This window comes from Falco naumanni, chromosome 4, assembly GCF_017639655.2.
Source record: "Falco naumanni isolate bFalNau1 chromosome 4, bFalNau1.pat, whole genome shotgun sequence".
In the NCBI taxonomy this organism is placed as follows: Eukaryota; Metazoa; Chordata; class Aves; order Falconiformes; family Falconidae; genus Falco; species Falco naumanni.
In genome coordinates, this window is record NC_054057.1 from 56,734,099 (window position 1) to 56,746,459 (window position 12,361).

Sequence of the window (12,361 nt, forward strand, 5' to 3'; positions counted from 1 at the left end):
GAAGCTCACCATGAAAGGATGAGAGGTAGCAGACATAAGCTGCTACACGAGACATTTCAATTAGAAATTTGGGAGGAAAAAAACCCACAACGTGGTTGGAATGGGTTGCTCAGAGAAACTGTTGAATCTCCATGCTTAGAAAAGCTCAGAATTTACCTGGATGAGGTCCTGAGCAACCTCATCTAAATTAGTCCTGCTTTTAGCATGGATGTGGACCACATGATCTCCAGAGGTCTCTTCCAATTTACGTCACTCTACACTTCTAATAAATTAAAACATGACAACTGAACACTATTCAGAAATGCTAAATGACAGATTTGTTTTGAAAGAGACTGAGACTTATGGGCATAAGTGAATCTGTTCGCTGCTTCAAGCAAGACTGTTCTGCTTTCAAGATGAATATTCTGTATTTGAGACGCACAGTCTAACTTGGTTTCTTCCTCATTTCTTGTCCGCCTAGCTACTTGGCTTTGATATGAATTTAGAATTGACCACAGCAGTGATCCATCTGGTCTAATACTGTGTCTTCAAGAACAACCTAGAACAGAGGCTTACAGGAGAGTTTAGAATCAAGGCAGTGATGTTTTGCTGGATTAATTCTTCCAGGAAATTTATAGCTCAGGGACTTCTTGAACAAGAGTATCTTTGCGTTAAAAATAACCCTAAATGTGTTTTCATCCAGGTTTTTGTCCGGAAGCCTTCTGAATGCGACTAAGTTGTTTGCATCCACAGTCTCCTACGGGAATATGCCTACACATAGTGTGAAAAACTACTCCCTTCTTTTTTATTGCCATCTGAAAACTTCATTTGTGCCTTCAGCTCTCGTTGTAGGATAAAAAAATAAATTATTTATTATCTTTTTGGCTCTGTGCCACTGAATTCAACCATGTTCCTGCTCTGTATTTTTTTCGTGAGAGTTCTCCATTTATTTTCTTATTATGTGGAACACAAGTTATACATCTTTTCTGCACCTTTTTTAATTGTCATCTTTTGAGGTGTCAGGAGTAAAACTGTGTGTAGTCTGAAGAAAAATACAGGCCACACAGTGAAATAACGATGTGTTCTACTTTTTTATTTCTTACCCACAATGTCCTCATTATCTATTTCCTTCTCTGACCATGATTGCACACTGGAGTGATGTTTTCACAAGATTGTTTATTTTAACTCCAGCATCATCTTCCCAACAAAAGAAATCTATTTCAGAGCCCATAACTGTGTATGTAAAGTAAGGTCTGTTTTTCCTCAAGCATTACTTTACATTCTTGGGATTTCATCTGTTATTTATCACCATCTCATTTAACACTTTGTGACCCACTTTGGATCCTTCTCAAATGAGTTTCATCTGATCCAGAGAACAACTGAGACAATATAAAAAGGCATATTTAGTTTTGGCTGTACACACAATTGTCTCTTAACAAAATTTAAATCGAGAACAATCACATAGTTCTAAGATGACCTTTGCATTTAGGTCTTGCTTTAAGGTCTATGACTATTTTTCTCTTTGCACATATGCAAAGGTGACTCAACTACGGTAACTCTTAAGCAGGTAGGATGCCAACCACTCTAAAGAACTTCAGCAATATCAAATAGCATTTTATCTTCATGTTTGTCTCCTGAATGTAAAACAACAAATGAGTTTTACTTACGTGACGATAATAGCAACAAGATCCAAGCAGTTCCATGGATCTCGAAGAAAGGTAAACTCATTCCAAACAAATCCTCTTGCTAATATTTTTATCAGTATTTCGCCAGTATATATGGCAGTAAAAAGATGTCTGAGAAAGAAAGTGTGTATTAAAGTTATAGATATAAAAATATTAATTAGATTGAGACACATTCAGGCATGCTTTTACCTTTTCTACGATTTAATCACTGGATGGAAATTAAAGTAGAAAATGTGAAGTAAAATAGGACAGGTTACATTACTTTCAAAACATCATGAGTATAAGAAGATGCTTTCCTGAATTTTAGTAAGATTTCCATGTAATACTATAATCACAAATGTTCACATAAGCATACCATACTATTTCTGGATGAAGGATAGCTCACATTTTGCTATGAAAAAAATTTAGGACTGCGTTTATGCTTTAAAGCAGGCTGGAAAATTTCAAAACCTCAGTGTTTTGGCAGAACAATAACAACAAAGCCTTATTTTAGCCTGTAAATTTTGCACATCTTACACAATTATTCCGACAAATACCCTATAACTGAAAGAAATTCTACATAAAATTCAGCTATCATTATCACCATCTTAGCCCAAAATAAGAGTAATTAAAATCATAAAACCTTTGAGGCTCCAGGCACATTTTCCAGATTTAATTCTAGAACATGAATTGAAGTTACACTGGATACAGTGCACAATTATGACAGGTAACAAGACTTCATAAATAGATGGCTTCCTAATGCGAACAACTGAAATAGGGCTATCCCCAGAAAACAGTAACAAAGAACAGAAGGAGTATTTATCCCTTTAGACCTTTTGCATGAGCTGGCCATACTAGACATTCAGGTTATTGCCTTAGAATGAGAAATAAATATTTAAATTAGAGTCCTGCTGCACAGTCTCTCCAAAAGGCTTAATCCTTAAAAGGAAAAATGGGGCAGCCTTCTATGTTACACCAGATGGCAAAATTAGCCAACGTAGAGAAAAGGGCAGATGGTGTTAGCTGCTAAGAAAAAGCACTGAAGCTCCACAGAAGAATGTGTGATATAGTAATTCTGAATCTTCACCAGAGGTCTGGCTAGGAATTTTCAAGCCCCAGAATTAGATCACACATTATTTAGATTTTTCAGCCCAGCGTGTTAGTAGCCTTAGACAAAGAGTGAACAATAGCAACTGAGATACTTACTCAGCCCAGCTGAGTTCTTCTGGAAGCTTATTTACAGCTATGGAAACACAATTAAGTATCACAGTACATGTAATAAAGCCAAAAAACCATGTGAATAATAAGTTAAGGAAAAAGTGCTGCATTATAAAACAAAGAACTTCAGAAAATTTGCTGATTTACACACAAACCCCCCTAAAGATATTCAAATAATTACTTTGGTTTTGAATATGCTCAGAACTTCTCATGTGTTTTCCAAAGAAAGTGATGTCAGATCAAACTTCTGCTCAGTTAAGTGAACTTCATGATTTAAAAATAACAACGAATTATCTGCATTTGGAGAGCATTTTCAAAGTCAGGACATTAGTGGGACATAATATATTTGACAGAAGAGATGAGGAACATAAAGGTAACTGAAAAAAATCTGAGTACTCTGCTGTCTACTATTATTTGAAACTTCAGAAGCCTCAATTTCTTCCTAGCAAGAGCACGGAATAAAAAGAAATGGGCCACAACCCCATAATACCTAGAGTTTTTAAGCCTAGGAAAACCAGATGAAAAAGTTTAATTATCAATTACCAGTGTTCTTTGACACTGGGAGTCCATATATGTTTACAAGAGATACCTATGCTGTGCCATAACTTCAGAAAGCTTTCTCATTTTATGTGGCAGGTGATGAAAACATACATAAGAAAAAACATCCTTTCATGAAAGTTCACTTATCACCTAAAAAAAGTGGTGGCTTTTTCTTAAAACAAACACTGGCCTTAAATATAGGGTTTATATGAAACTGAGCTGCAGCAAATCTAGCAATTTCTAATAGCATGAATATGCATTCAAGTCAGCCGTAAGTTCCCATAAAAGGACCTATTTCTAAAAATTAATAATTCCAGATGAAAACAGATGTTTGCCAGAAGGAGCAGAAACTACTCAGCATATGGTTTTGCACCTGCGATCCTCCACATTCTTACATTCTCCAAACCATGTTTGTATTTTTGAAAAAATATAAAAAATGAGTGCTTCTTAGAAGCTTCTATACTTGACTGTGAAATATATTTCTTAGGATAACACCAGACTCTTTCAGCAAAGCATTGCTGTAAATCACATCCTTCATATTTTAATAACTAGGCATTCACTGTTTTGATTGGGGTTTTTTGTTGGGTTGGTTTTGGTGGTTTTTTGTTGGTTTTTTTTTTTTAATTTAAGCTTGTCATCACAGTAGAGATTTAGAAAAAACTTCTGGAAAAGGGCTAAAATAACATATGGTAGCTACAAATGCTATTTCATAACAGTATCTGCAAATCTGACTTTAAATATAAGCTTTTTTTGACATTTTTACTTGTACCAACACCATGTAAATAACTGTTGTAAAACAAGATTCCATATAACTTTTTAAAAATCTGTCACAGCCACGTGAGCTTACATTTACGTTCATATGAACAGAAGAACAGAACAGTAGAAAATCGTACAGTGTATTTTAAAACTGAAATAGGGGAAACCAACAAAAGGATATGAATGGGTCATAATTTTAATTGCTGCTTTTCTGAGTGGATTAAAAGGACCAACTATACACAAGGCAGGTGTCGCAGTGAACCGGAAAATAGTCCTCCTTTTATTTATCACCATAAAAGTCTATAAAAGAAAGATTCATGGTATATGAAATATTTCAATAGAACAAAATTTTCCCCCAAAATTAAATGTTTAGGTTTTCAAATCTGCATCTAGAACTATATCTAACTGCAATTATGAGTAAAGCTTTCCTGTATTCATACCTGGAGCTATGACTTGATAATCCTGCATTTTCAAAGAAAGACAGCAGCTATACAAAAGTTCATTATTGTCTATGAGGAAGAAGTAGTAATGAGAATTAATTTGAAGAGCAGGTGATCATTTTCACTTGGACAAAGTAATTAAAGGATATTATTCTAAGACTGCAACAATGGTGTTAATCATACTCAGAAGAACCTTACTCTTGGATAGTTTTATAGGCTACAAAAGATTATTTACAAAATACATATTGTGTATGACTTCCAGAATCCAGTCCTGTCAAAACCAAAATTTTAATTTTGAAATATCTCTAAGTTATCAAGTAAAACTATAAATTCCCTCTAAGGCACCTTAAGGTCCATGCAGCTCAGTACTTTTACCACAAGAAGTGAAAATGAAATCTCTTATGCCAAAACCACAGCTCACCAACTTTTATGTAAATTTCTTCAACTGATTCAACCTTAAGTTTCTCTTCATAAAGAATATCACTTTGATTACTTTGAGAAAAAAAAAAAAATTCTGGAAGAACAAAGCTTTCTGCATGTTCCCTGATTAAATTATTATATACCAGTGACTTGCTTGTATACATAAAAGACAGCAACATAGGACTGGGTGGAACCTTCTGCTCCTCAGGTCAATAGATATTTATAGATAATACAATAGATATTTAATTTACAAGGGATTCCTAGAGCATCTACTTTACACACTCCTATAGGCAACAACACAAAACAGTTTGCAATAGCATTGATACGTGCAATATAAATATGGTACAATAAACAAAGCCGATGACACACAAAATAACAGAAAATTAATTTACTATAATGAAAATATATGTTTTTGCTACACAGAGTACTGGAAATATCTCACATATGTCTCTCCTAAATTGTATAATATTTGTAATTTGGCAAAAGCATCTGTAGTGAGTCAGCAATTCCAGCATGATGTACAGTTTGACAGGCCCTGTCCATACAACAGTGAGTTCTGCCCCACTGACATCAGAGAAACATAGCATCAGTTATCCCAGAATATATTCCCTATCAAAGTGTATCTATGAGGTGTACCAAGTTTTCATAATTAATTCTGATTGGTAACTGGAATTTGAAATACCTTTTCATTACATAATATGGAGCACATCTTAGCACTCCTGCCCCCCAAAATACTAGTAATGTTCAAAGATCTACAGAACAATCAACCAGCATCTCCTGAATAGAGGTTTTACTATCTCTTAAGAGGTCAGCAGACAAAATTAAAATAAAAATGCTTTTGAAAGTTTTAACCTTGTGATCACTGTAGTATGGATCAAAATCTTCCAGGGGTTCCCCAATGAGCTCCACAGGAAGATCCCCATACAGAGATGGCAGTTTTTTGTAGGTTTTCAGATCAAGCTGAGGAGTAAGTTTATCTTCAGCTCCTTGGTCCTTATTCTCCTGGTTATCTTTTGCTTGCTCCTTTTTCTTCTTAGCAATTCTTTCCTTGATTGCTGCCAATGACTCAGGGGTGAAGCGTCGAAAGCTGTTAGTTTCTGATGGCCAAACCATGGGATCCATTTTTCCTTCTGTATGTTTGTTTCCAGTGCTAGAAGTAACTTAAAAGAGAAAGCTAATGACAATTAGAAAATAACAGAAACAATACACAACTTAAACCTAATATCCATTAGATAGATTTTCTCCTTCTGTGAAACCCTGTATGAAAATAGAACAGAAGAGAACAGAACAGGACTATTTCAGTTGAAAGGGACCAACAATGATAATCTAGTCCAACTGAGGACTCATGAAGCTTTTTTCTAATTTTGTTGAGTAGCAAACTGAGAATGTGGCCACAACTAAGGCTTTACTATATGTGGTTTGATGAAAGAATATTTGCATTAACATTAAATAACAAACTGTATTATGAAATTTTATAAACCTAAGCCAAACCCAAGATGCAGTGTCTGGGAAGCATCTGAATTTCAAATGTAACTCCAGATTTCCTAAAGTTTTTATAAGACAACTGTTGAAATTAACTTACTTTGACACAACTTATCATAAGGCTACATATATATGACGCATCACACTACAAAGCGTAGCATGTTGCTTGACACTATTTCACAAACTTTGCTGGCAATGAGTCCTGCATCCTTTCACACCTTGTTATTTAAGAACCATTTATTACACAGTTCTCAAAAAATTACAGTAACATCAGTGACGGAACTGGGATAGCTGCTATTAATTCTGCTTGCGAGCCACCCTCCTGTTCTATGTGCTTAGAAAAGCATTTCCTCAGAACAAATTTATTAGGCGATGATTTGACCATCCATCAACCCTCACAAAGCTCCATACCCACTGACTGTTATGCAGAATTTAAACAATCTAAAGATGCCATAAAGGACTACTCCAAACCAAATAATCAAGTAAACCTGGGATTGCTCTCCTCACACCTGCATGCCAATAGGAAGATGAGTCTCACCTAGAATTTTGCAGGTGCCTTAACACTTTGTGGCTCTGCACCAGTGTTTGTGATTTCTGGAGACCTTGTTGTTTACTAACTACTCTTTTCCACACATCGCAGGAAGCATTTAATTACTATTAACTACTCGGATTTTGATCCAAGTCATTGACTTGTTTATTCATGCTGACAGGTATGGATCAATTCTGCCTCCCATACCATCCTGGAAAAAGGTAAATGTGATGAAGCAAAATCACCTTCTCACATATTCACAAATACTGCAGTTCTGGGTAGTAGCAGATTACCATCAAGAATTTATTTTCAACTATTCTCCTTGAGCTGAAATCACTGACAAAGAAGAAGGGCAGCAAGAAGCACTGAAGACTTAAGGCAAATCCCCATGAGTATTCAGTTACTGATGACTTCTGGCCCGAATTCACTACGTTACTTGTAGTTAACAGTAGTTTACATGACTGCAGTTCTCATCCACAAAAGATGAAGAAAATTTTGACCCATTACAGGATGACTTGTCCTTTGTGAATCATGTCAAAACCAGTTGTTCCCATCTAATAAACACTTCTGGTCACCAACGAATCTTTAAAATACTCTGCATTTTTGATTGCCTGAGGTCCAGCTGTGCTACCTCAGTTTTGTGAGCTCACATGTGGATCATGCTAGAGAATCAATATTCTCATCTAATTACAGCTCTCTTCTTTACATCATAGATATATTTATTTTAAAAGAACATGCAACTGCCTGGAGCCAGAATGAGGAGGCAATGATATTGTTTCAGTTTAGGGGATTTAGGGTTTTTTTTCTTCTTCTGGGACTTTACAAGCCAGTTCAGATCTGATCAGGGAGCACAACTCAGAGATCAAAATTTAGCATGATAACAAATTGGAAGTATATAATCAAAAAACTGTTACTTTGTAAAAGCACACAGACTCATTTCCAATTGAAAGCTCCAAAGATAAAATGAAAATCAACATGCTCTTTTTTCCCCCCACATTTTAATAATTCTAAGAAGATTCATTTTATCTTCAAAACACTTTTAAGGACAACAAAGAGACTGAGCTTTTAGGTAACTACATTGACTAATAAATGAAGCAAAGAAAATGGTTTTAGTAAATACAAACGTTTTAGTGTCAAGGATTTGGAAGCTGAATTTTGAAGGCTGATCTGTCAAAAGTAGTGATGAAGAGCAAAAAAACCCTACAAATTCCCTTCAGCAGCAGTGACTAAAAGTCATAATTGGACAAACATTCATGGACAACATGAGAGGATTTCTTCAGAAGACCGGTACCACAATGTACTTGTGCTCACATGGAACAACAGACTTTTTGGCCTTTCATCAACCGCCATGTATTTACAGATGGTGACTGAAGTTAGAAAAAGGAAGCTAAGAAGATGTGAAAAAATCAGACTGAAATCCTTGTGATACAGATGACTATAAAATTTTGAAAACAGAGTGACTACTCCAAATTCCTGAAACTCAGCTAAACTCAGCCTCCTCATCATATGCTGCTGAAGTAGCTGGATTTTTAAGTCAAGACATTGAGGTAAAGTATTACCCTTAGAAATAATTTCAGTCTTTGGATTGGATAGAAAGGTCTCCCTAGAAAATGATTCTGGGAGGGCAGCTACAGAACAAATCTCAGAGGTAAGCTAAAGTACTACTGAATGGGCTTTTTTCTAGAACCTGGGAGAACAAACTTGGGTATGTATACAAGTTAGTGTGGGAAAATTGGAACAATATACTACCTAAATCACACTGCTGAAGGTAAATACAAAGGCAGAGTCCAGATCTGTTAATTTCCAGCACAGGATATGTAAGAAATTTCCATTTAAATTAAATTAAGCATTGCAAACCCTATGACAAGTTTTGGTATCTCTGGTCCTATAGTAGAGAACAGTCCATCAGTAACATACAAAAGTACTGGTGGGACCTTCAGTTACTAAAGGACCACTCCCTATAGGATCAGGGATAAAAAATATGCCCTCAAATTCATCTTTTTTTAAAAATGAAAGTTGAAATTTCTTATTTTTCTCATCTTGCGATGAACTGCATTCAGTATATATAGCTAGCCATGGGTTTAGGTTAGTCTAACTGGCTTAAGGCTGACTTGGCGTACTGTGAAAATGACACAGAATTTTTTTCTGTCAAAACCCAAGGAATTCCAGATATACTGATGAAACGCACTGAACAAATGATCTGCAAAGTATTAGAATAGGATGACAAGTCATTACATGAAATGGACACATGGGCACTACTAATAGTACAATTATCTAAAAAAATTTCTTAAGATGGAAGCTGTCCTTTAGGACAATTTTCCTAGAACAGCAAAGTACTGCCAAAAAATGAGTCTATTAACAATGTTTCACTGACACAAATTACAAAATGCTCACTGTGGTAACGACTAATCACTAGAGATGATAACTAACAGATTTAGAGTTTTAGAATGAAAACCAAATACAAATTCAAGGCCCATATGCAACTCTTTAATTTGGTTCCATTTATCTGAATTTCAGAACTCCTTTCAGCTCCCTAAAAGCATGTAGAGTTCTTTTTATTTGCAGCAAAGTAACAGCAATCAAACTATTGACCGTAAAATATTCAATGGTGCTTAAGAGAGGAATTTAAATTAATACGCTCAGGAAAAGACTATCAAAGTCAGCAAGAGGCTTTTTTTGAAGGAAAAGTTTCCCAACTATAAGATAGGAAAACTAGTAGGAACGTATGTAGAAAAATGTCCTTATCTGTGCATCAATCTAGTTCTAGAATGTATTATAACCACTTCTGAGTCTCAAATTATTTCTATCTGTTCCCTTGTCAATACCCACCCACTGAATATTTCCTGTGAGCACCTGGATCTGAAAAATTAAAGGATAAACTATCTGTTTAGTTTGGCTTTAGTATGTGTTTAGTAGATTCTTTCACATGGGAATAAAGAATAAAAACAAGTCCCTGTGGTAGGATTTTGTTTGAAAGCTGAAAATCAAATAACTATCTGCTTAACATAGGTCAAGAAGTATCTTAAAATTAATACATAAATAAATAAAAAGAATAAAACACGTAGCAATACATACCATGAGATTCACCACCACAGGACTGGAATTGTTAAAATCTATGCTCTAGTCAGAGTCCTGTTGCTTTTTCAGTACCGATCCACAGTATTTCCAAATAGCTTGTTTTGACCAATCTATGTATTTGCCAAAACTCATTTTAAGTGGGCATTTGCAAAATTAAATTTTAACAAATCTTATACAAAGTTCAGACAATGATAATAACAAAACAGCCAGAACCAGATATTTCCAAGTAGTTCATAATGGAATACTTAACTACGCTTAGCACATTCACTTGTGGTTCATGGAACAAGATGGCCTTTTCAGCTATATCAACAAAATCAGTAGCCTTATTAGTACCTTAAAAATATACAAATATATATTAGCACATAGGCCAGACATACAGAAACACAAAGATATTATGGATGGACACAGCCTGTAGATAAAGACATCTTCATTGAGGTCCTGCATGTGAACAAGACATCATAACTCCCATTACAGTCAACAGATATCTAGTGGTATGTATAGTCAATCAAGGCCGTAGAGATATTCAAATGACCAAAAGCAGACAGCTGTTTTAAAATCATCTAAAACTCCAGTAACAACATTAACTAAACCTCCACTGACTGTAATGGGAGTTTAAACACCTAGATCACAGACAAAGCACTGAATTTAGACACCTAAATATAGCTATCAATCTTGCACTGAATCATTCCATCGCTGCCTTTACCATTTCCTTGCTGTTAAACAGAGACCTCTAATACTCTGGAGTCACCTTCCTATATGACCCACAAGAGCAGAACTGGATGTCAGGAAAACCAATAGTCTGCATGAGCTATTTCAGATTTCAAACTTTACATTCAGTCAGTTCACCATATACAACAGGAAACAGTGATCTGAAAATTTCAAATATTATAAGCATCTACAAGTTCATCATCACCATGGATGCACTAGACATGTTACTGTAATGAATGCCCATTATTAAAAATAATAACTTACATCCCACAAAAAAAAGTAATTAAAACAGAAATCAAAACACTATTTACATGTAGCTCAGGTATTTTTCTACAAGATGAACCACTGTTCATCTGGAAAAAGAAAAACTGAGAAAGCAGCTCACAGCAATTACTTTATGAAATAGGCTAGGAATTCTCTTTTTCCTATGTTGTACAATACCTTGCAAAAGGCTACTGCTATCGCCTGCTCAGTTTCAATAAAGAGAAAATACTTCCACTCTCTGATAACCATTTTCTTCTCTTTAACTACCAATAATTAGTAACAGATTTAACAGATTTTAGTACTTAGGTAAAATCAAGCATGGATATTGTATTGGACTACTGCTGTTTCTAAAGTACATGGACATTTCTTCAATCTAGCACTTTGTCCCCCACTCTCTGCTTCCCACTCGCCCCCCTGCCCCAACAAAAACTTTTTTTGACAAGTACCTACCAGTGTGTGTTATGGCGGTGTTTTATTTTGTTTTGGTTTATTTAACAGATGTAATATACAAAGTTATTCACAATAACAATATAATATAATGAAATTTATTCACTGATTACCTACAAAATCAGAAATGTATGTAACAGGCTAGACAGTGCCTTGCTTAAACACCCTGAAAAAACCCACTCACCAGCATTTTTGTGTGAAAAGCATTTAGATTTGTGCAGGTAAAGAAGTTCCACTTATGTCAAGACATAGTATAACTCCGATTAGATAGTACTAAAGCCAATTTGAGGACTACTGTGCATAAGCCAATATAACAAAACAAGACAGAAAGTAGTCAGTAATTTATATGAGAAATGTATTAATGTTTATTAAAATGTTATACTGCCACATGTAAACTATAGGAAGAACTACATGTTTACAGCAATATAGTAGTTCTACATTAAATACACATTTTCTTATGTACATGCTGCCTGTACCTAAAATAGTACCATATCTAAGACTTAAAAACGTGTGCACGTTTTTTTATATCTATATATACATGCATGCACTTGTATACATATATCCCTAAATATTTTGAACAAACATAGATAGATTTAAATTAAGAAAATTAGCAATTGAGATTTCTCATAGTATACAAATATTTAGGAAAACCAAAATACTTACAACGTCCCCTTCAAAATAAAAAACCTTCACAGTGATTTCTTAAGTTTGTATTTTCAGAGACAGAAAGTCTTCATTTTGTCACTTTCACCATTCTGCTCAAAAGAACATCCCAGCTACCTCCCATGCAGAAAGTTTTCTTTTGTATTGGGATGTCTGGGGGAGGGCTGGAGGGA

General features: G+C 35.0%; 1 protein-coding gene across 2 annotated transcripts in view; it reads right to left on the reverse strand.

Annotated features, from left to right (window-relative positions):
- LOC121087661 (sodium channel protein type 5 subunit alpha-like) overlaps positions 1–12,339 on the reverse strand; it is a 53,772-nt gene extending 41,433 nt beyond the window's left edge. For both annotated transcript variants that reach the window (XR_005827698.1, XM_040592941.1), the window contains exons 1-5: positions 12,189–12,339; positions 5,870–6,177; positions 4,339–4,457; positions 2,850–2,939; positions 1,647–1,775 (exon numbers count right to left, since the gene is read on the reverse strand). Coding sequence is in view for 1 of the 2 variants with exons in the window: in XM_040592941.1 (XP_040448875.1) it covers positions 1,647–1,775; positions 2,850–2,939; positions 4,339–4,457; positions 5,870–6,139 (608 nt within the window). In the remaining variant the exon portion in view is untranslated. The remainder of the gene's footprint in view (positions 1–1,646; positions 1,776–2,849; positions 2,940–4,338; positions 4,458–5,869; positions 6,178–12,188) is intronic.
- Between the last annotated feature and the right edge of the window lie 22 nt (positions 12,340–12,361).